Consider the following 25,497-nt stretch of genomic DNA (forward strand, 5'->3'; position numbering starts at 1 on the left):
AATCTGTTCACAGTCCCTCATTATGATAGATCACATCCACATGATGGTCTCAGTTCAAGGAAAATAAAAGTCAGTGTGCCTACAGATAAAAAGAATGACTCTAAGTAGTGGTGAGAGAGCATTCACATTGTTCTACTGGTAATCAACACAAGAAGCACAAAGAAAGGAAAGGCACATGCAAATAGACACCATAGGGTTTGAATATTTTCATAAAACAAAATAGATCATTGTGTTATCCCAATCATTCTTCTTTTGTTAAGTCGCTTCACACAATGCGTTCCACAAAAAAAAATATTTTTCTTGCCACCTCCCTTTTATTTCACCTCACACAGGCACACCGCTCTTCTTATGCGTCATCATAACCACCCAGGTCATGTCAAATCCACAAGACCACTTCCTCCCACTGAACTCTCGTATTGTTTTAGCTGTGTGTGGATTGCAACAGCACCAACTTATTTTGCACCATAATTAGGTTAACCAAGCCACCTCCAACCATCTTTGTTTAACCCAACTCTTACGCTATGTTAGGCAGGTCAATATATGAAAAAAAAAAAACCTAACCTCAAAAAAATTGATACAAAAGGTTTTTCAACTGATTATGATACCTTTTAGATGTACTTAGTAACATATTTAAAATCTGACCCCAATAAAGGGGTCATTTTCAAGATGACGTCCAAGATGGCCACCAGAAGCTAATTTGGGATATCTGAAGCATTATTCAGCCTAGGAAAGTGTTTTCCATGTTTAATCAGATTTAGCGGTCACTGAATCATATGTCACACTAAAGTATCAGTTCATCATTTTCAAAGACTTATAATTTTCAAGATGGCGTCCAAGATGGCCACCAGAAGTTAATTTTGGCTATATCTGACGCATTATTCAGCCTAGGAAAGTTTTTTTGTGTTTTAATCAGATTTATAGGTCACTGAATCTTATGTCACACAATCCTTCATTACATCATGCCACCCTAAAAAGATGGTTGTAAACATCATATTTTTGCCATGATGAGAAGCCAAACCCAACATGTCGTTTAAAGTCGACATGTCAACATTAAACACAACATTTTGAGAATAAAGTTGAAATATCATGTCAACTTTAATCTCTAGGATCTTTGGTGTCGGCAAAAGACAGCATTCCAGAAGAGGAGATTTTGTCCTTCAGTCATGTGCCAATGCCTCCACTACTCCCAATCAGACAACAGAGGTGATTGGTGAATTAAGATGCCAAGTGATGGCTGTACTTTATGGTGGGAAGTCCATAGACACTCTGACAACACTACGGCACAACACCCTGAGTAGTAAGGTTGTCTTTGCGTCATCATTTGTGACTCTAGAACGTCTCCCTCCAACTGAATCTGCTAGTAAGCTTCACAGCTTTTGAAAGTTATCCGCTGTAACTGTGTGCATTTCGGCAAGACACTCTTCTGTTAATGTAGATACGGATTACGCCTCAGTGCTGCCTGTGGAACATGTCAAAATGAACAATGTGACGATCTGCACAACTTCCTTTCAGAGGACTGGAGGATGGTGGATGATGATGAATAATGATATAGTAATTATTTCTGATATACTAATAAATATAGTTTAAGATTAAGTTTAATTAGCTCCCCCCTAATGATAGATCCCAACATGTATTTGATGCACGCAAATATGTAATGCATGCCTATGCATGGGTTATGGTTCACTAAAGTCATAGAACAGCCAGAACTATATATATTTTAAAAGCATATACCCTGTACATGAAATATAACATCAATCAAGTTATGTTCCCATCTTCCACCACACCTTGCATAATACATACTCTATTCTGTATAGGCGGATCTAGTGTACAACTGATACAATTTGGTATACAGTTCAGGGGAAACAAATGAAACATCCTAAACTATATATTTTCTGAAAGCATATAACCTGTACTGTAGATGAGACATAACACCAGTTAAGACATGTCCCATCTTCCTCCATGAATGCACAATGCATTGCCCTCTATTCTGTATAGGCGAATCTAGTGTAAAGTGGATACATTTGGGCATGTCCAGTCCAGGTAAAACAAATTAAACACCCTAAACAATGAACAATGAAAACATATAACCTGGAGATGAGATATAACACCAGATAAGACATGTCCCATCTTCCTCCATTCCATGAACAATACATTGCCCTCTATTCTGTATAGGCAAATCTAGTGTAAAGTGGATACATGTTGGCCTACATTGTCTAGGGAAATCAGATTAAACACCCTAAACTATATATTTTCTGAAAGCATATAACCTGTAGATGAGATATAACACCAGATAAGACATGTCCCATCTTCCTCCATGCCATAAACAATACATTGCCCTCTATTCTGTATAGGCAAATCTAGTGTAAAGCGGATACATGTTGGCCTGTATTGTCAGCAGCCAGACCAATGGATACCTTGTCTTAGCTGAATTACTGAAGCTAAGCAGGTGTGGGCCTGGTTAGTACTTGGATGGGAGACCTCCTTGGAAAACTAGGTTGCTGCTGGAAGTGGTGTTGGTGGGTGGCCAGTAGGTGGCACTCTTCCCTCTGGCCAAAAAAGATCGATCCCAATGCCCCAGCACCGTGACGGGGACACTGCACTGTAGGAGATGCCGTCCTTCGGCTGAGACGTTAAACCGAGGTCCTGACTCACTATGGTCATTAAAGATCCCATGGCACTTATCGCAAAGAGTAGGGGGTTCCCCGGTGTCCTGGCTAAATTCCCAACCTGGCTCATTCAATCTGGCCCCCTAATCATCCTCCACTGTAATTGGCTCATTCACTCCCTCACTCTCCACCTCAAGCTGGTGTGTGGTGAGCGTTCTGGCACATAATGGCTGCCGTGCATCACCCAGGTGGGTGCTACACATTGGTGGTGGTTACTAGTGAGGTCCCCCCATCCATGTGATGCGCTTTGAGTATCGAGAAAAGCGCTATATAAATGTAATGTGTTGTTGTTATTGTCTATCAGATTAAACACCCTCTATTCTGTATAGGCGAATCTAGTGTAAAGGGGATACATTTTAGCCTATACAGTATTGTCCAGGCAAAACAGATTAAACACCCTAAACTATATATTTTCTAAAAGCATATAACCTTTAGATGAGAACACCAGTTAAGACATGTCTTATCTTCCTCCGTGCCATAGAGATGGTTCATAATCCTGTATTGCATTTGCTCTGTATTAAAACACATTGATTTTAATATATGGCTGAAAAAGGTAGATCATTGAAACCTTTTCAATATTACCATTTAAAATCATATTCTTGTTTAATATGACCACAATTTGACATCAATTTCACCCCTGTAGGCTGAATAGTAATTGAGATATAGCATTTTAACCTCTTGACAGCCATTTTGGCGGCCATTTTGAAAATTACCCCTTTCCCAAGGTCAGATTTCACTTGATTTTTAGTATGTTATTTAGCCTGTCCAACAGTACCAGAATCCATGAAAAAACCTTTTGTGTCAATTTTTTTGACATTGAACTCTATATTGACCCGCCTATGTGCCCTAACCAGCCATACCATAAAGGACACAAGACCTCCTCTCCCACCTCCGATTCCAAAACTCACTTCCCAACCCCTTTCAAAATGTGACTGGCAAAACAATACCTTTTTTGAACATCATTTGAAATTATTATTTAAACTACCAACCTCCCTTGCTTAGTGTTAATCTGATCTTTGTGTCATTTTTTTAACATCAGGAATGTAAAGAGCCTTACCTTTCAGGTGTTACTCATGTTTAGGCCTTCCAGGGCTGAAGGACCTTCCACAATTAATGTAGGAAAAAATCCAGACTTTATTCTGCATAATTAATTAGCCTTAAAGTTTGATTGATCGTCACAGACCTTTCTTATAAGACAACATTCCTCAACACAAAGACTCAAGAAGCCTGTACCTCCAGAGATAACAAGACTAACTGACTCAAAAGATGGGATGGCGCCATACATAGTGTTCCTGTGATAACCAGCAATATAACCCAAAACAAGTCCTTGAAACCCAAACATAAAATGAAACACTTAGTATTGCACAGAAATACAGTATGAAGAAAGCAACCATACAGTTATTCTTTTGGAATTGAATAATATCCTGAAAGGCGCTGTGGCGTAGCTGGCTACAGTGTCCATACCATGTTCGGGTCCAAGTGCTCACGGGGACAGAGGTTCGAATCCGACCTGCAGTCATTTCCCGATCCCAACCCATCTCTCTCTCCCACTAACTTCCTGTGACACTTCACTGTCCTATCCAAATAAAAGCAAAAGGCCCAAAATATATTCTTTAAAAAAATAAATTAAATTGAATAATATCTACATGACAGTATGTATGCTAAAAGTGACAATTTGCTTGCTGGACTAATCTTTAAAAAAGAGCTGTGCCCCATCTAGAAGCACTGCCTTTTAAGTAATCTAATCATTTTTGGCAGTAGACCGCATTTAGCTGACCTTTTGCACAGTTTAAACCATAGTTAAAGCAACTGTCTTTTTAGAACAGACCAATCAAAATAGAAACCTTTGCCACTTTGTCTCATGCGGAGACAGTAGTTTGTGGATAGTTATTTGTTATGATATGAGGTCAGTTACTGGCCACTTTGCAAGTTAGGGAACATGGATACATGTACTAATACTTGACTAATACCTAATTCCTGTGGGCTTTTTGCCAAGCATCATAGCAAGGGTGTTTGCATACTTCCTCATGAGACCTGTCTGCTGTCTTTTGTCTTGGGCCCCTTGAACACTGTGCAGAAGTGGTGAGTCTGTTGACCAAGGCACCAGTCGGCATTCACATCATGTAATGATTAGGCCCCCGGCTCCTCGGCCCGAGGAAGCGGAGCTGATGCTCACACACCAGAGGTCCAAATCAAAGGAATTGTTTTGTTTGAAAACTCATGGGAGTACTTGGGTGAAATGTTTATGGAGCCCATTAAAAGAATGCATCTCGTCGGCTCTTAAAGTCTCCGTCATTTGTCTCTGTGCTAATCAGTGAGGTATTTCCAAGCCTCATACACACATAATAATGCTAATGCTACAGGCTCATTGCCTTTGTCATGAGATGTTTTTTGTGGCCTTTTAGGGCAGTTGTGGGAGATGAATTCGCTGTTTGGCTTCTCAGATGCCTTGCTGCTTCCTAGAAGATAGCGATGGGTCAAGGTTTCTTTTTCTTCTTTTTTTAATGATCTAATTCTGACACCCTGTGTACTGTCCTCGAAAGGATTATAATTTTGAAGAGCACCACGTGGTTGTCGTGGCTTTGTGATGTGATTGAAATTTAATTTCAAAAGTGATTTTGAAATGGATAATGATGGATTTGGATGATGGATTTCATTCCCCACACACACACACACACACACGGAATATATCAGTCAGTTACTAAAGCATATACTATAAATACTAAATGTGCTGTTTTATTTCCCTCAAAAATAAACCAGCTTCCTCAGAGTCACATGAAGAGAGAGACTGACTGTAAGTCATTGCAATTAGCCGTTGAGTAGTCAATGAGTCCATTTTGTAGGTTTCCTGCCATTCCCTCTGTCTCTGTATTTAGGTGTACATGTGTAGATTATTGTCTGTGACTGACTGATGGCTACCCATTTCGGCCCTCTTCTTATGTCTTCCTCTGTGGTTTGGCTCAATGGAGATACCAATTATTTTCACTTCCCTTCCACATTGATTAGAGTGCCTGTTTGTGCTAACTAATTAGTCTATAATGTCATGGCAGTAGTTTGCGTTGGTGTTGTTCCATCCTTTCCCAACTCCCTTGTTTTCGTTCCATCATTGGTAATAGGCGTGGACCAGATGTGTCTGGTGGCGTAAACCAAACTGTGTCACGGCGGTTGACTTGTTTTTCTGCATTACCTCTAATTTAAAATAGATACTGTGGATTAGTCTTTGTAAACACAGAGATGTACACTCACGCCACAGGCTTTGATTATAAGTATGGAGTGGAGGGGAAAAGCAGTCTGTCTTAATTAGATATAGACTTAACCAGTATCTTATATATGAGCATTCATGCCTGCTATCCCAAGCACTGAATGGACTAGTGCATTTTTATTATTTAATTTAATCATTATTAACTATTGATTTTAACCTTTTTTTATTATTTATATTCTTTTCATTTTACACAGTCATGGAGCTAACCAGGCTTACATTCCCTACCTATTGTACACTCCCTTACAGAAATTTCAGTTTTCTGGCGAATAGTTGCCGCAAATCGGCGGCAAGGTCATATTTTCACATGCAAATTAGGTCACGGTTAACCTTTGGCAATGTTGCAGCAAATTTGCAGCAATGTCATATGCAAATTAGGTTTGTCACCAGAAGTTCACTGGAAGTTTGCCACTATTGGCCAAGTGTGGTGGCAAATCACTGGCCACTAGTGGCAAACTTGTCATTGTTGCCAGAACTGCTGTACTACTACTGTAGCTGGATGTTTGCCTATAGCGGCCAACAATGGCAAACTTCTGGCGATATTTTCTAGTCATTTGTTTTGCAAATTACCTACAAGTTTGCTGCAAATCTGCCTCAAACGTTTAATTTTTGTAAGGGCTGTTATAACTGTATGTGACTAATAAATCAATCTGAATATGCAATAAGATCTGAAGTGGACTATTATTATAGTGCATCAAGTATAGTATACTACTAATATAAAATGATGTGTTATTGTCATTGTATGTGTGTCATTATAGACCCTCTCTTCCCGTTTCACCCTTCAGTAGTCAACTGCTCTTAAAGTTTTGCTTCCTCTCTTGCTCCAACAAACATGAGGAGGAATGTGTATGTATCTGTAATATCCTCCTAAAAATAGTTCGGGAGGAGAGTTGTAAACATACAAGGGCTAATTCGTGAGAACACAAGAGGGAGTGGGGGTGGAGGGGGCAGAGAAAAAAAAAGATGACCCTCATGGAAGAACGCATGGTGTTCCTAACTTGTGATGTAACCTGGCTTTCCAGAGGGCTAGCAAACTACCTCGTCATTCGAAGAATGTGCTTGTTTAAAAATACCGTTACTTCAACCGACATTTCTCATTGTCGCCTTCCACTCCCTAGTATCTCCGACTGTATACATCCTCCTCACAGAGCATGCTTCTGAGGCCCACTCTCAACAGGCTGCCTGCCCACTCCAAATGATTGTATAACATGAGGCAGGGTTCACAGAGTCAGGCAGCCCACCCAGCCTCTGGCTTTGAGGCCCTGCTACATTTATCACAGAGAATCAGAGCTCTGTGCTGTAGAAAAGTGCCTGCAGAGTTGAGGTGTCACATTGACGGTGTGGTCAGTAGGTTTTTGGTTCCCCCCTTGTCTTGAGTTTACATTATCTACCTTGTTTTTCTCCCCACCCCTCTTCCTCCTCTCTTTCTTTCTCTCTCACTTTCTTCTCTCCTCTCTCTTTCTTGTCTCTCGCTCTATCTCTGATTGCAGAAAGGATCATAGATGTTATTTTATCAGAAACTCAGAACTACGGGCTGGGCTCGGAGCTGGACAGGTATGTGAGCCATGTTTGACTGATTCACTCATCACCCTCTCATAGGCCCACACATAGATAAGTGGGAGTGTACGGGATCCTGTAATGGGGATGGAGGGTTGTATGTGGCTGGCTCACATGAAGGCCCCCTGGGACTCCTACCTCACACGCACGACCGTACTGCAGAGCTGATGCATTGACTGCCGTAATTAAGAAAATAATCAGACTTACTGGGCAATAGTTCAGCACTGATGAATGCCCCTCCCACTCTGCGGCTCCCTCTAAAATAATAACAAGTAATCAATGGATACATTTACATCTTGGATGAGGTCCCTACATTTTAGTTTTAACCTCTGACGAATGGAAAAAATTCATGGTGTGTTGGCTTTCTGAAGAGCATTTTTTCTCACTACACTTAGTAAGAATTGTGTTGCCCTGATTATAACAAGGCATGTTGATTTTTTAGTTCCACTCTCACTCGAATGTGGTTTGACAGAGTATTGTAAAAGACACAAAGTGCTCTCATATGGCTCTTTCTATGCATGCCAATACATTTTGGAAACACCTAGAGAGGTTCTTATGTGCAGTTATTGTTCTCTGGTAAATTTTCACGTTTCAGCACAGACTCCTCCAGCCCTTTAACTTACCCTTTCATCTACTGGGCATTCTTTGAGGTCTTTACTGAGGTCACAGAAACCTTATAACTCAGCGCTGATTCTATCTGCCCATTGTTCATGAGCATTTTGTTTCGCTCTCTCATTTGTTTGACCCCCAGCCATTTAGTGACCTTCCAGTCAACCCACAACCCCAGCAGCTCACAGTCAGTTCCTATCAGGCCTTGTCAGGCTGTCCTGTGATTAATGTGGGAAATCCACAAGTGAACTTTTCCTCTCTGTAAACATGCATCCTCATTGCCCTGGTAGAGATGTCACTCTCAAACCTCCGTCTAGCACTGCAGACTAAAGTAGGGAGTGCTCTGGACCAGTTGATACAAATGTTTTTGAGAAGGGTGTTGGGGGGGGTTGGTAGGTTCTTCACTTAGGTTTGGGGAAAAAAAAGGAAAATCATGGTTGATTTGGGTGTTCCTAATGTGTTTTGTGTTCTTTGTAGTTTGAGTTGTACAAAATGCATCATCATCGGAAATGGTGGAATCCTCTCCAACAAGTCGTTGGGCTCTGTGATAGACGAGTACGATGTCGTCATCAGGTCAGTAAAGCAATAGTGCTGTTGTGACTTAATGATGTTTCTGGTCTGCCCTCAAAACCCACTCATCCCTCTCAGTCTTGCCTTATGTTTTTTTCCACACACACACACACTCTCACACACACAGACATGCACATACAGACACACACACACACACACACACACACATGCACCAATCTGTGGTAGAAGATGCATGTGTGAGCCAAGTGTTCTCATGCCGATGGTTCATTGCTACAGGCTGAATGAGGCCCCAGTGAGTGGCTATGAAAAAGACGTCGGTTACAAGACCACCATGCGCATCACCTATCCCGAGGGAGCCATCCAGAAACCGGAGCACTATGAGAAGGACTCCATCTTCGTCTTTTCTGCCTTCAAGCCCCTGGACTTTAAGTGGCTTCGACACATGGTCTTCAGGGAGAGGCTGGTAAGGCAAACTCTCAGTAGGGGGCAGTGGTGTGCAGGTAGACTGTGGCACTGTTTATAAGCAAAGTGTGGAATGTAGTGTTGAAAGTGAGAAGCATTCTTCCCTTTGAGGTTGCCAAATGAATATCAATTTAGGAACTCACGATAACACACACTTTTGTTTAACTCCAAATACCGTGAACTCAACTGCTTGAATTCAAAGCAGTTTACCCACTTCTGTGAATCATTTGTTGTGTAATGACAGACCCTGTCTGACTTCTTGAGTGGTTTTGTAAAGAAAAATATTATTCATGTTCTTTTTCGGGGGGTCGTTTATGCTTCCAATATGCGTGGCGGGACAAGTGCCAGCAGGTTAGTGATAAAGCAATCAGCCATTCGCCACACCGCAGTGGAGAGTAGCAAAGCTGTCTGGAGGCTATCTTAGGCAACTGTGCTTTTAAATGCGAACATCTTGTTTACACTCCGCTGAGACTGGCATAGTCCTGCTCCCGAAACATGCCTTACCCAGCAATGTTTGCTGACATTCCACCGCCTCAGTAAAACACATCTATTCAGTGGATTGTCAGGGAGGCTTCATGGCTACTGCTCTCAAAGGAGAGGGGGGACTGGTCGAATGGCTCCCACGAGGCAGCTGCCTTTGTCTGATGCCTAGTGTACCATTTCCCCCCAGGTGAGTGACAGTCACTTAATGATGTGCTTAATTGGCAGGTCTGTGACGGTGAATAGATTCCTTATCTCCTCCAAGGGTAGAGAATGACCATTCGGTGAATTGGCTCCTTCTCAATTTCAGAGTGAGCCCCGGTAAAGAAAGCAGCCTCTCAGTGATTCACATCTGGCCTCAAGTGTCTTTACACTCGGTCTCTCCCATGGCAAATGTAGCCATCATTGCTTACTCCAAGGATGTTCCTCGGTTATCAGGGATGCAATGTTGTAACTTTGCTGACACTTGTTTGTTAGCTAGACTGGGAGGAGGAGCCACTTACTGCCCTTATATTCTCTGAGTTTCATTAGGTCAACTTTTGAGAAGTGTTCAGGATGCAACAGGGTTATCAAAGCAGCGCTTCCTCTCTCTCGCTATCTTTCTGTCTCCTTCGACGCTGAACTGTGGACAGTCATCCTGTTCCATAGTTGACTCCTTTTACACTGTGAGTACATGCAGGAAATAGACTGCCCAGTTTTACAAGACAAAAATGCACATCTCAGTCTGTCAGAATAACTACAGCTCACAGTTGCACACTCTTTAGAGGCTGTGGGATCAGATGCAGGCAGATGGTCCTTTAATGTTTATTTGTTTGTCTTTGCCATCCTCATAAAAAATGGCAAGCCAAAGCTTCGTCTCAAACACACACTTATGTGTAGATGCACAGTCTTTCGCCCATGGCAAAGACTGGGGCTGTACACTCCCTCCATTAGTCCATTAGGATTCCCACAGCCAAGGAAAGACCATTAGGGGCGGGCAAGAGAGAGCCGTGCATCCTGCTTCCCCACTAAAACCCACTGTTTGCTCCCTGCGGGATTTAGGAACCGTGTCCGTAAAACAGTGTTTTGGTTAGAGATGGACCTCCTGCCTGTGTGTAGAGAGGGGACTGGATGGGTTAGTGCAGTGAGTTTATGACTCATAAATAAGAGAGTGTGAGCAGCAGTGTTGGAATCCCAGTATCTACCAACACAACAGCACTAGAAGATGGTGTGTGTGAGGCCAGTGTGCTTTGCTGTGCGGACAATGAAAATATTTACAGAAGATTTTATGGCATAGATCATTAAATCTATAAAGATTTTCCAACTTGCTCATTTAAAAAAAGAAAGATCCCCATTAACATTAGCATTGGCATAGATTAGCATTGGCATAAATTAAAAAAAGAAAGATCTCCATTAGCATTAGCATTGGCATAGATTTTCTTAAACCATTTGAACAGCCAACAATCAATTTAACTTCATCAATTGAAAATCAGATATCAATCAACTGCTGCATAGCTTCCCTTTTAACTGTATTTTAACATTTGAATATGTTTATCAGTTAAACGTATGACGCATCTTGCAAGGTGTGCAGGGGATCTACTGGCAGAAAATAAATATCGTATTCATAGTAATTATGTTAAAATTTGTGTATAATCGCCTGTACCTACGGTTCATTGTGCTTTTGTTAGAATGAGCCATGGAGTTCATCGTGTTCTGTACAGAATAGTATTGGTTTAAATACAAAAGGAAGTACTAGTTGGTGCTAGTGCTGGCTAGCCATTTTTTGTTGTGAGAAGTTTAAATGCTCAAAAGTCGGACAAAGTGTGGATCAAATCATGATCAAATATTGTTTTTTCATGGCTATATTGTTTCATTCTTTGGATCGATTTGTGATGGTCGGGTCTATCTTAAGATCCGAGACACGGACCTGCCTCATAAATTACCTGTGGGTCAGGTGATCAGTGCTCTCATTTCCCACTAGCTGTAGACATTTACGTGATGTAGCGTTTGTCTCCTTTGTCTGTGATTTGCAGGTTTTGTCTTATGAGAACCATCTTGCACATGTTGCTATAGTTTATTTGAAAGCTGCATGTGGTGTGTATTGAATAGCCTAATCGCCTGAGTGTTCCCTGCAGAGTTTGAATCAGCGATTTGGAAATGCTTAGTTTCTTTATTTGTGTGGTAGATCCTTTGCGGTGCGTGGGTCGCTTGAGCCTCTGTTAGTAAGCAGTTTTTTTCCTGTTATGAAAATGAAGTCGCAGTACCGACGTCCTTTAAGCGGCAGCCCCTTTTTTTTTTTTGTCTTTGTGTATGTTTTTTTGTACCTGTGTTACTGGAAAATAATTCCCACTTTCTTTATTTAATTATTATTATTTATTTATTTTTACATTTAAAAGCTATGTTAGAGATGTGTTGTAGCTGAATTGTACAAAGGCATACCAGTAGGCTTCGGTACATTGAGAGAAGCCATAGTCGTGTTTTCCTAAGTGAACTTAATGTTCTTTAGAGGCTGGATAAATGTCTATTGAATGGATTGGCCAAGAGAATCTGTGTGTACCTCGTTTAGCCAACTGATGGTTTTCTAGGTTGTTTGTTTTTTGTATATATTCTTCTACATACTTTTACAAAACTTCTACAAAAAGTCCCCAATTGCTTTCTTAATTTACGCTTTTGGTGGTTTTATCACCTGGTGCCTGAACTATTAGCTTCTCGCTGCTATAGATATAAGGCACATGTCCATTGTATTGATAAGACTAGCTATCCCTTCTAACACAAAGGCCCTGACCATGCTATAATCACCTTTGGCTAGGCTACTTTGCAGTAAGAGCACTCATACTTAATTTGAGCCGCAGTTGGGTTTTTTAGGGGTTTTGTTCCTCCTTTTGATCTGCCATGCCCTGCCACACAACCAGACTAACAATTGGTACCTCCACAAGTTACCATACTGATGTACACCCCTTTCACGAAATTAGTCCCAATAAATTGGTTTATTTTGTCAGGTAGGCCTGTTATTATGTAAGGTTGATGATTTATGGGCCAATATATTCCTTATTTTTTGAAAGAATTTGAGAGGAACTCAGAGGAACAAATGAAACCTGAGGCTCATAATTTATATATATTTCTCACACAGCCAAATATTATTTAAATCCAGCACAAAGTCAAAGTGTATGCAGTTGCAGCTTATCAACTTTTTCTGATCAAACTCGTACAGTATATAGAAACCAAACATACTTCCTCATGTTTCAAACCCCTCACTCTTTGCTTTGCTCACACATTAATCCCCTTTGATTTCTTTGAGGAGCTTCCTAAATCTTCTCAGGTTTCATTTCAAAGCAAGAATGTCACACAAACAAAGCAGGAAGAAGTTATACTACCATACTAGGTAGTAGAATGCTCTTAGCAGATCTGAAACATTGGTGGTATTTAATATTTAATTGTTTGCTTTCTTTCACACGCATCCTTGAAAATAATTATTTTCCCAGTGGGCCTTTGTCTCCATAATGCCATCACATCGTGACTCGGTGCACGTCAGCCGGAGTAGAACACAGGCCCATAATCCGCTGGTTTCAGCAAGACCTCTTTTCCCTCTCCTCCCACAAACAAGAAAAAAAGGGGTGGGGGGGCAGTTCTTCAAACAAACTTGGCACAGCAAAGCAAGCATAAACAGGTGGCCATAAACACGCGCATGGCGTGGAAGATTGTTGTGTTCTTTCCATTGTTTGTTTAACGGGATGTACATCCCACGCTTCAGGCCGGTCGCCGTGAACCCCAGAGCAGAGAGGGGGTGAGAGTGTGTGTGGGGGGGGGTGGCACACCACGGCACGGTACAGCTCGACAGAGGATGGAATCTGATGCGCTTCGGTGACCGCTGGCAGCCTGAAAGGGCTATGGGGTTACACTGCAGACACTCGCCGTGTAAGGGAAACCTGGGATCACCTGGCCTGTCAACTGGATCAGCAGACCAAGGGTGGTCCGGCCCACTATCTCACTTTTCAAACGGCGATAGCCACGCAGGTACAAAGGCCGCGGAGGCAGGAGACTGTGGGGCTGTCGCGCTCCTATTCCAGTGTTCCATTTTCTTCTGTTGTGGCCATAACCATTGTCAAGACGTTGTGCATGAACACCTGCACATCTTGTGAGCTGTGTTAATCACACATTTGTGAAATAATGACACTGAAGGGATACTGTGTTCTTTGGGTTCAAGTACATTAGACCTGCCACATTTTCTTTCCCATGAACCCTCCAACCTTTAACATAATTCAAGGTTTCCTTTGTCACTGTAAACTTTGACCATGTGCCTTTTCTGGAGTCGGCCAGGGTTCTGTGTGGACTATAGCTCCGTCTTATAATGCTGGTGTGATGAATACTGGCCATACACATACCATCATTCTACAGACAAACCTACCCAGTCTGCACCCTCTGGCTGGTGGCACAGAGCCTAAAGTTCAGAGGAGGGATGGAGAAAGGAGGACAGAAAGAGAGAGGAGGAAGGAGGATAGCGAGACAGAGGGCACCAAAGCCAAAGGTCACCCTTCATGACACACCACAAACTGTGACGATTGTCAGCGGGTATGAATGAGCGAGTGTGTCAGCTCGCTGGAGACTGATGGTGCAAAGATAATGGGTCCGCCACGGCTTTCACCTCCAGGGGCCAGAGATTGAGTGATAGCATTGTCATGGGCCCGGCGCAAATTACTCTCATGTCCCGCTCTTACGAAGGAAAGACTTAGACATTGGGGACGACGCTGTTGTGTGGTTCCCCTAGAGAGGCCAGCCCCCTGCATTACAAAAAATGTGTCAGATGTTAAGAATCCTTTTCAACTTGGTTAAACTACTGGACAGTCCAAAAATGAACGATGTCTCCCCGCTTGTGGCGATCTTTGAGTTGACTATCGTCATTGTGAGCCTGTGTGTTTCTTCGTCGTCCTCTGCCGGCCTTGCAGGGCTGCGGTGTGGAGTGACCCTCTGAGCTAAGGGAGCACAACAACATCCGGGGCCTATTACCCTCCGTCGCAGTGAGCCATTACTAAATGGCAAAGGACTTAACTCGTGCTCAAGCACAGCGTGTGTGTGTGTGTGTGTGTGTGTGTGTGAGTGCCTCAGTTTACTATGTTTTGCCTGCGGGAGCATTCAGTGAGGCTTAGTCACATGTATCCCGGTAACTACTCCGACAAAGCTGGCAGGAATGCGCCGGCGGCCACTCCTCATTACTTTAATGGCCCCAGGTATATTGATACAGGGTCTTCCTTTTCTGCGTGGCTTTGTTTGCTCTTCTTGTTTTTCAGTGGCTTTTAAAAAAAATACCCCTGGCCTCTCGTCCCTCTTGCCTTGTCGGCGGGGGTATTGCTTTCATTGCACTACAACCAGCAGACGTCACTTTTTCCATGCGTGGTGACGTGTCCATTTTTGTTTCTTGCTGCATTGTAAGGCTATTGTACCACGGCTCCAGGTTATTTCCACAAGAACCTTCACCCCCTCGTCTCCAACCCCCCACCCCCATCCCAACACGGTCTTGTAATTTACGTATGGGGTTAGTTGATCTAATTATGTTATCGTCAATGATGCCCATCAGGAAAGTGGAATGGTAGCCACATGTCAAAACCTGGCTGTGCTGCATGGGTTTCATTTCAGCACGTGGTTTTGATAGCCGTTATTTACTTGCGCTTTGTCACTTGGTCATTACCAGAAAACCACAGGCTAAACACGTTGTGTGAAAATTGCTTGTTTACCAGAAGTTCCGCTACCTCTCTTAATTTGCGATCCTCTTACTCTTAGAGAAAGGGAAATGAAGCTTGAGCTTCGAAGGCCGGAGAAGGTTCGTGCCGGCAGTCGTTTTTGTTTGTTTCGCGGTTCAGGGCTTGGCGTGCCTGTCTTGAGAGTGTGCTGGCACATTTACGGAAGGAACAAGAGTCAAGATAAATTTTCACTGGTGTCTGCTGTTCCTCCGGGAGCCTTTCATCTACCTCCAGAATGCTCTCAATCAAGCTCAAAGGTTTCCATAGTCCCAGAAGCAGACAAACTCGTTATAATTTACCAACTGAACTACTGACTCCTGTGTCAAGTGTGTGTATTTATTTACATGTCTAAGGCAGTTTGATACATTAAAGATAAATAAGATAAGTGAAGTTATGGGATGGTTAATACCTCTGAGGCAGAATTACAGAGACACTTAAGAGTTTATTTGGCCACTTCCGACAGTTGTCCCATCACAACTGCAATCATCTAAAGTATTTCTATGCGTAAACCTCCTCCCTTAAGGGTTATTTAGAGAAGCTACTTTCAGGGCTACTGCACTTTAAATGTCATAAGTCAAGAACCTGTGTGGTCAGTGATTTAGTTGTTTTTAAGCACATCCTTTTCCCTTAAACATGCCAGTGCTCAGTGCTAGAGTCGTTCAGTAGACGAATGGTGTTTGTGGCCCATTTTCACTTCTTGGCACAAGAGGTCTGGGAGGAACATGCTCTGTTTGTACCTGTGGTATGTTTGCCATCTATAAAAGCTGTGGAATCCGCAGACCGCTGGCATCTCGCTCGCCTCTCCTTCGCCGGGTGTTTTTATAAAGTGAGAGCCTGTTAAAGCTGCCCGCGCACCAGCTGTAAAACTACCAGAGCTGCCTCCGAGTGGGCCCCCTCACCGCCACCGCTGCTGCCCCCAGCCTGGCCCAGCGCAGCTGCATGCTGGGAGACAGATGAGCCTGAATTAGTGGCACGCGTCCCCGTGGTACACCCCCCACACCACACCACACACACACACACACACACACTCACAGACATACACCCTCTCTCATGAAGCTGAGCTCTACTTGTTAAGTATTATACCAAATTCCCGCAAGTTGTTATCCCATTTGCTGCATGGTTGTTATGATTTAACACCTGATTATTTTGAACAGCTTGCCAAGAAATCTGTGTGTGTGTGTGTGTGTGTGTGTGTGTGTGTGTGTGTGTGTGTGTGTGTGTGTGTATGGGTGGGTTTGGCCACGGCAGGGCTGTGCATGTAGGCAGTGCAGAGCTCCAGTGCAGGCAGTACAGTACAGTGGACCAGCCTGTCAGGGAAGGCTCAGGGAAGCACAATAGCTTCTCCACTCGATTAAAGGTTGTGTTGATGTTCAGGCTCGCCCTTGGCACCAGGCCAGGCGAGATCAAAGCGCTCTGCTTGCCTCTTTTATTTGGGATATCACAAAAGCAACACTTTGAGTTATTTGTACAGGTGACTGCTGCATTGTGGCTGCATGGTGACTGCTCCATGTCACCATCTCCAGCCTGTCTTGTGGAGAATGGGCTGCTCGTAGGCCGTGCTGAGTGATGTGCGCAGTCCTCCTGATTCCTGAGGGTTTTGCACGCTTCCAAAGATGGGCTGGATCAGTTTTCACAAGGATTTTGTTCTCCACATGTAATTGTTCTCAATGTGCCTGCCTTGTTCTCTCTCCCTTGCGCTCACTCTCTCTATCTATCTATCTATCTATCTATCTATCTATCTATCTATCTATCTCTCTCTCAGAGGGCTACAGAGGGCTTCTGGAAGTCCGTAGCCCGTTCTGTGCCTCGAGAACCCAACGAGATGCGCATCCTCAACCCCTACTTCATCCAGGAGGCAGCCTTCCAGTTCATTGGCCTCCCACTCAACAATGGTGTCATGGGACGAGGGGTGAGTGGAGAGAGTCCAGAGATGTCACCATAGCAGACCTGCTGCCAACCTGCTACGCATTTTGCGTAGCAACCACACATTTTCACATCAAAGTATGCCGCTACGATTTTTTACTTAAAACTACGCAAAACGAGCAGACATCCAACTTCTCCGGAAAGCTCCTTGAGCATGTGAATTAGAATCTCCCGCAAATCTATTTCATGCGAGGATGAGATACAGAGAGAAAGTGACAAGTGAGAATGACAGGCAATGTATAGTGGCCTCTCTTTATGTTATTTCTTCTTCATTCAACGGTGGGTTAAATGAAAGACTTGATGAGGTGAGTTTGCGTCCCCCCAGCTGTCGTTGTGCGAAACTAAAAATATTCCACTGAGTGCGATTGTAAATTCACCTAGGCCTAATAGTTTGATGTTGTTTTGGAAAGGTCACAGTGTTCACTGGTTGTTTCAGTTAGCATATTTTCAATGTGTCGCTGGTTAAAGTTTTCATAACTAAAAGGTGCTAATTGAATGGAGTGCGGACCTTTCCCAGGCAAAATGCAGCCATTAACAACGAGTCTGAAAGTGGACCGAGGCTAAATATTTTGAGCTGCTCATTGATGAGTGTTCAATTTGGTTTTTTTTTGGAGCATATAGGTCCTTATTCTTGATTATTAGCATGAAAACAAGCGAGAACAAATAATTCCAGACGGAAATCGCTCACCTATCACTGTAGTTGGGATAATGTAGGCCTAATCATTGCAGCCTCACAGATGACAGAAAGGCACTGCGATCTGAAAGAAACTGAGTGCATTAGTCAGCAGGTAATAATTGAACATTTAATGTTTTGGGGTTTTTTTTACAAAAAAACAAAGCATGTAGGCTATTGTGAGTAAAGGGATAGACTGCACACTGACAACAGCAGATGTCCATAAGCCTATATCTATCTACTGTAGCCTATATCCAGATGAATTAAATATGTTGGCATAACATGGGTGATAGATGTATTTCTGTATAAAATAAATCTTTAATAGTAATGGATTGAAAAGAGGCCACATATAAGAAAATGGACAACATATCCACATCAGTCCCTATCAACACAAGTGTTTTTTCATAGGTCAGGAATATTAGGCTCTAAAACAGATTGTCATCATTATAGAGCTACTGTAAAAGATTAAGTTTGCTCTTTCAGGAACACGTTTAGATCGATATTCAACATTAAAGCTGGGTCGCTATCCAAAATGTGTCTTGCGAGTATGGCTATGTCTGCATGCATGAAGGCCGACGTGAGCAATTTTTTTTCTCGACTCGAGGTGCTACTCAAAAAATTCTTCAAGGTTGGCAGGTCTGCCATGGACTACCACACAAAGTTCACCTCACCATACATACCCCATCCCACCCCAAAAAGCACGATAAATACTCCATTCCACCCGACCCCAGTAACCCTCAGCTAGACCTCGGTATCGCCTAGGGTTTAAACATAATTTAAGGTTTACAATGCTCACTTTGAGACTGAAGAGAAGGATTCCCTATTGAGTTTTCTCATGCCTCCTGAGCCTCTCTCTCTTTAGTGTGGCTCAGGCGGAAAAGCACCAGATTAGTGTTTGGGATGTTGACCCATAACAGAACCCAATTTTTTTTTTTTTTTTTTTTGACTCTAGCGCTCAATGTCACAGCCCTTAAGCCAGGAAGATGTGAACTTCCTAATCCGCCTCTAGGAGTCATACAGTGACTCAGTCACTTTCAGGTCCAAGAGTTCTATTATGCATTATCTGTGATGCCCTTCGCTCACTCTAATTGTTATTGGGGTCACCATGGAGACGGGCTTTGGAGGAGGGCGTGGGGGTGTGCTGGGTAGAGAGAGGGCTTTAGGTGTGATGCGTTTCCAGTTATCGGTGGCCACACAGCGCGGCCGCTGAAGGGGATTAGTAGAGCCGCCGTGAGCTCGGTGCAGATAAAGCCTTTCAGCAGGAACCTGCACGGCCTGTACAGCTCACACACCACGTGTCTGTCAGAAGGGCCCCTGTGTGTGTTTGTGTGTGTGTGTGTGTGTCTGAGTGTGTGCATGCACGCCTGTGCTAGAACATCGGTTCTGGAGATAAAGCTCATCCCCACACAGCCCGCTGATAAGTCCATCACTCAGGGTGTTGGGCTATCTCCACCTCGGGCTGCGCTCTCTCCTCAGCCCTTATTTGTAGCTACTTGCTTGGCGGGGCTTTATCAGCGAGCCTGCTGGACTCACTGTGCAGACAGGGCGCACGCCACTGGGAATAATCCGCCTCTATGAGGGCTACAGCCAGACCACATGGTGCTTTTCCCTGACTTCATTCATGATTAGACAGACCTCTCCCCGCTTTCATTTATGACCTTTACTCTTTCGTCTCCTATCCAATTTTTTTTTTCAATGGATTACATGAGATGAAATCTGATAATGAAAAAAACTGTCTCTCAGTGGATGACTTGTGACTCCTTTTTTTCCCCCCCCCTCTTTCCCCTTGCAGAACATTCCTACCCTGGGGACCGTTGCCATAACGATGGCCCTCCATAATTGCGATGAGGTATCCGTGGCCGGATTCGGCTACGACATGAACACCCCCCACGCGCCGCTCCACTACTACGAAAAAGTCAAGATGTCAGCCATCAAAGAGGTACTCCATCTCACTCGCTCCTCCCCCCCTCCGTGCATCCGTCCCCTAGCGCCCACCACCGCGGCCCTGCCTTATGAATGGAAAGAAGTGTGTCATGTTTGAGTCAGCCGGCCGTCCTCGTCCTCGTGTCCAGGCCCAGGCTGACATTTAAAAGCACCGTAATGATCTGTTCAAGATGGCCCAGCCATACACAAGAGTTTGACCCCAACCGTCTGTGGAAGACATTGTCCCACTGGTTGTCTCAGAGGGGTATTTTTTGACTTGATTGTGTTGTGAGCGTCAGACCCAAGTTCCTGAGCGCTGAGACAAAGGGATAGACGTGTCCTTATAAAGGATGAGAGGCAACACAGTGGTATTGTTAGTGCTACCCCATTCCAGCAGTCGTTGAGCATTTGTTTAAAATTATCTTTAGGTCACAAGACCGAATGGCTCAGTGCTTGCTGTGTAGCCAACGAACCTGTTTAGCTTGTCCTTTTTTAAATAATAACATAAACAATATGTACATATGAATGGAGCGTCTTTCTGAAATATTTGAACTATTTCACCTCTATTCAGTGCTTTACATTAGGACTTATGGATGGCTCTTCTGGTATTCTAAAATGCAACAAAAGACTTTTGAAAGGGAAAGAAGCTGTAGAAAGTGAATGCAAAAATGTTGGTGGGTGGGGGAAAGTAAAACCATACTATACTTTTCAGTGTATATTACAACAGCACCATTTAAATGTATTTAATCATATTTAATTCATTCATAACAGTTCAATTAATCCAACTTTTTTGAATGTTTTCATTCATCCGGTTCAGAATGAGCAACAGGCTGGAACATTATCCAGTACATGTCCTCAGTGTAAGGGCCGAGTGCGTGCGCATAGCAGAGCTGAAACGCCCAGGTTGGCTTGAAAGCAGCAGGGAATCCCCGCTCCTTGTGTTGATGAATCATGGAGTAAATCACATGACCCCAGCCACCATCTTGTTTCAGTGCCCTTATGGGAACCGCCTTTACGGCCACCCGCTCTCCAGACTGCTGAAACATCAGCCGTGGTGTTAGCATTCCGCGCTGAGTGTGTGTGTGTGTGTGTCTATGTCTATGTGTCTGTGAGTGTGTGTGTGTGTGCGTCCCTCTCTCTCTCTCTCTCTCTCTCTCTCTCTCTCTCTCTCTCTCTCTCTCTCTCTCTCTCTCTCTCTCTCGGTCCCCAACACGTCCTGCTGTTTAGCTTTAAGAGTTTACCCCAGCGGGGAGGAAGTTTATGTTGACCTTTTTCCCTGGGAAAGCACTCCATCTCTCTCCTGTGCTCTTTTAAGGCGACGCATTTACTTTCCCCTCCACAGGAGCGGGAAGCCTCGCCCCGGCCACGGAGTGGGCTCAAGAGCCCCAAGGAGCCGCTGGGGTGTCGCTCACGGAGATATGAAGTGTGTGTCTGTGTGTATAAAGAGTGTGCGTGGCCACCTGATCCTTCGCTTAAATACACAGGTCGTAAATCACTCTTAGGAGGGACAGCCGAGCTGGAGAGCCGCTTCCTTAGCATGACATGTGATCCAGTTCTGCACCCAGTGGCACCACACTCACAACCCCCTCCCCCTCTCCCAATTCGCTGCCTCGCCCTGTGTCTCTCTGTCTGTCTGTCTGTCTGTGTCAGTCTGTCTGTCTGTGTTTGTGTCTGTCTGTCTGTTTTTGTCTGTGTATCACTCCCCCTCATCTTTCTCAGTGCCTGTCTCTTTCTCTTCATTCTTCTACCTACACCTCTCTTCACCCTTTCTCTCTCTCTCTCTCTCACTCTGTCTCTCTCTCTCTTTCCTTACACACCCTGCCCTGGTTTCAGCTCGCCGTGACACCGGCCCACCTCTTGGGCTGCAGCCTCCGTCCTCCTGAATTATTCAAGGACACTTATTGTTCTAGCGCGTAACCCAGGGGCAGGGACGGAGTTCCAGGCACTCGACCCTGTGATCTTCGCAGACCCCGCGTATCGAGCAAGGATTGCGCAGACCTGATACCCCACCACACCTCACCCCATCCCCCCAAACCCAAGAGCAGAGGGATGAGGTGGGGGATGGGGGGGCCTTCCAGCTCATCGGAAGCACTTGACTGATGGCTAGGTCCACTGTTTATGAACCAAAACAGGAATGAAACAGTCATTCATATCATGTGTCCAGTGTTCTGGAGACACTCTGTCTGTCGAGTGCCGCCTTAGTTTGTTTTAAGATACGCAGTCAAAGATAAAGCCTTTTTGTGCACGTTGGAAAAAAATTAGATGGCCTCTCCAAAAACCACATTCATATTACATATTTGCTATCAACTACTTTATGCTGCCAAAATCAGGGAACATGCTCTTGTAAACAAGTGAGTGAGGCACTTAGTTGTGTACTTTCGTAATGAGTAAATATAAATTCTGCAGATTAAGATTAAAGAGATGAGAGCTATGAGTATTTCAGGTGCCCCTCGGCTGAGTGTGTGTGTGGAGGTTATCCAAGCAGTGGGGCTGAGATGGGACAGAGAGAACTGATAATCCTGACCCGCGGGCAGAGGCACTTGCTTTCGGCTGGGTGGCTGAGCAGAACACATCCCTAGAGGGAGAGGGAAATAAATGACAGCCCAGCTAAGGCCCTGTTGGCAAGCGTGTAGAATATTGTTGGCTTGGGGCCCATCGCTCGGCTCGGCTCGGCTCGCCTCGCTGTCAGCTGCCAATCAAAGTTGGCTGTCCCTGTAGGCACACAGCTTAAATGCTAAAGTCCACCGACAACTACTGTTGGAGCTTTGACACATATACCACCCAACCCCCCCTCCACACACACACACACAATATATATATATATATATATACAAACTATGTCATATACATAGGTGTCAACACACTTGTGCAGGCATACTTGTTAATTCGCTTTTTGGATGGCCCCTTTTAAGGTTTATAATGGTCATTTTAAAATGTGCGGTCAAATAAAAACATCGAGCTGTTGGTTTGTTAACAGTGGTTTGGAACGTTTGGCAGCAGAGTAAACTTTCACCGTCGACAGCTACAGCTGTATCGCAGCTGAGTCATGCAAACAGGCTGTTCTCTCTCTCTCACTCACACACTCTTTTTTTTTTTCCTTCTTGCCCTTCACTTCAATCACTTTCAAAGAGTCACCACACCTCATGATTCACCTGCTTCCATAAGCACGCATACCCCACATGCTCGCGATTATTGTCAGGGTGACGGCTCTTTTCCAATCTGCGCGTTTGTTTTTTGTTATTATTATTATGATGATTTTCTCTTTAAACTCTTCCAGACTAGTAGCTTTGTGTTTTCTCCCAGTGCTCTTGTCGGCTTTTGTGGTTCCAAGTGGTTTCACCCACAGTGGAAAAAGCTCCGCTGTGTCATGAAATACCGATTGGTGCTTTCATGACAGAAATAAAAGCCCAGAGCTGTATGTTAAGAGCACTGCCCTATTGTGCAACACAATGGACTCTTGACTTGAAATGCTTGTTTACTCAGAGGTGATCCACAGAAGCAGCTTTTGTCTCCGTCACTCCTCGGAGGGCTTAGGGAAGGTGTGTAGTGAAAAGCTGGATGTGATTGTGTTTGAGCGCTTTGAGATTCCATAATAGGTCTGGTGTCCTCCCAGTAGGGACGTGTAGCTAGTAAACATATATATATATACGTCTTTCAAATTCCTTTCCTTTGAGCCCTTGGAGTGTTTTTCCGGGTTTTCTCCAGTTTTCCATGTTTCCACTGATTGAGTGAGCTCTGTTTTTGAGCGTGAGTCACTAGTTGTTGTTCCTGCATTCCGCAGGAATCTTTCTGCTTCAACGTTTAATCTCCGGCAATCGACCAACTACACATACTGTATATACACACACACAAACACACATACACACCTTTTCTCTGCCTCAAACTTCTGCACCCTGTTTGTCCAACCCAAACCACGACTTGTAAAATACACATAAACATATTAGTAATCAAATTCCTCTGTCAGATTAGCACACCCAGACAATGCGGTTGGTAGTCAAATTATTCTTGCATTGGGCCCAAACTGGCAATTTTGACCCCAGCAGTATCAGAAGCAGCAGCATTAGCGGGGTTCCGATTATCGGGCCAAAGACGTGCGAATAGGAGCGAGCCCTGGAAGGAAAAGGCCCTGTACTAACAAGCTGAAAAGGGGGTAGCTGAGTCGGATGTACTTCGATCAGTAAACTGATTCCCCTCCTGTGCTTGTATACTGGGACAAGGACAGAAGTCCAATTAAATGGCCTATTCGAGCTATAGCCGCAGCTCAACATAACTCTACATGTAAACGTACTGACACTCACTGATTTCTTCTTATTTGTTTCCCTTTTGCAGTCGTGGACACACAACATAGCCAAGGAGAAGGAGTTCCTGCAGAAGCTGGTGAAGGCGGGGGTCATACAGGACTTGACCAATGGTATCTGAGACAGAACACAACCCCACCCCACCCCATCCTTCCACCCCTCCAACCACCTCCACCTACCACCACCCAACCCAACCTGACCCTGCCCAGTCTCTTTGTTGACCTGAGGGACAAGAAGCCCCAGAGGGGACAGCGGAGTGCAGTGCCCCCAACTCCACCCACCCCCTCACCGTCCCTCACCCAGGCTCCTCTCAGTACTGTTTACCCCCCCCCACCCCCAGCCCTGCTGGGACTTAACCTGCCCCACCCCTCAGTGGCAGCAGCCCTATCTGTATTTGAGTGGGTGACGTTTGGGTGTGGGGGGGGTTTGGAGAGCAGCTAGGAACCAAAGGCCCACTGCCGCGCACAGCCAGTCGAGAGACGGTGGAAACAGGCCGGTCTGTGCCAAACATACCTCCGGAGGAAGCGCTTCTCCTCCCATGTGCTTGAATGTATTCACAACACAAACATCAAAGAGATACTGGAGGTTTTTTTTTTTTTCTTGTATGTATTTTTTTTTTTCCATTTTTTTTTTATTGTTGCATTACCCTCTGCCTCAGTTTCAGGCGTAGAGGAAAGGACCGTCACCGTCCGGAAAACTCACACACTCATGGAGAAAACAAATCATGTACACACACACACTCATACTGCACACACACAACAATCATGTACACACACAAAAACATTATGTACACACACACAAACTCATACTGCACACACACAACAATCATGTACACACACAAAAACATTATGTACACACACACAAACATATACACACACAACAATCATGTATACACACAAAAATCATGCACACACAAACTCATATATATACACACACGCCTTGTAGGAGGACGGAGCAGGTGCAGTCTTTCATGACGCACCCTCGCCCTCCTGTAAAAGTGTTTAAAATGTTATTTGCATTGAGAAGCTGCTTTGTTCTCTGCTTTCTTTCATTTCTACCTTCTTTTTTTTCTTTTCCAAAGAGCAGTATTGGGAATCATATTTAATTTTACTTTTAAGTGCTGAGGGTATGGGGTTTTGTTGTGCGTGCGTGCGTGTGTGTGTGTGTGTGTGTTTGTGTCATGTTATGTTTAAATCGGTTGCGTTGTCTGCGCTTCTTGTTACGCACATGTATAATGTTTCATATCACTTCTGCTGAGAAAGTTTGCTCTGATATTAAAGAGAGCACATTTGATTGTGATTTTCCACTGTACCCTTCGCTCTGTTGATTGGGTAGAATTACTGTATACAATGGTCAACCTGATTTGTTTCTTTTTAAATGTATATGGAGCGCAGAGCTTATT

At 44.1% G+C, this 25,497-nt stretch overlaps 1 protein-coding gene across 8 annotated transcripts in view; it reads left to right on the forward strand.

The window, feature by feature from the left end:
* The window catches only part of LOC125300104 (CMP-N-acetylneuraminate-beta-1,4-galactoside alpha-2,3-sialyltransferase-like), a 42,662-nt gene extending 17,747 nt beyond the window's left edge, over positions 1-24,915 (forward strand). For all 8 annotated transcript variants that reach the window (XM_048251665.1, XM_048251664.1, XM_048251661.1 and 5 more), the window contains 6 exons: positions 7,416-7,479; positions 8,569-8,664; positions 8,899-9,085; positions 17,041-17,187; positions 19,667-19,813; positions 24,127-24,915. In XM_048251665.1, coding sequence (XP_048107622.1) covers positions 7,416-7,479; positions 8,569-8,664; positions 8,899-9,085; positions 17,041-17,187; positions 19,667-19,813; positions 24,127-24,216 — 731 coding nt within the window. In that variant the 3' untranslated portion in view covers positions 24,217-24,915. The remainder of the gene's footprint in view (positions 1-7,415; positions 7,480-8,568; positions 8,665-8,898; positions 9,086-17,040; positions 17,188-19,666; positions 19,814-24,126) is intronic.
* Positions 24,916-25,497: the final 582 nt, after the last annotated feature.

This window comes from Alosa alosa, chromosome 9, assembly GCF_017589495.1.
Source record: "Alosa alosa isolate M-15738 ecotype Scorff River chromosome 9, AALO_Geno_1.1, whole genome shotgun sequence".
NCBI classification, from domain to species: domain Eukaryota; kingdom Metazoa; phylum Chordata; class Actinopteri; order Clupeiformes; family Clupeidae; genus Alosa; species Alosa alosa.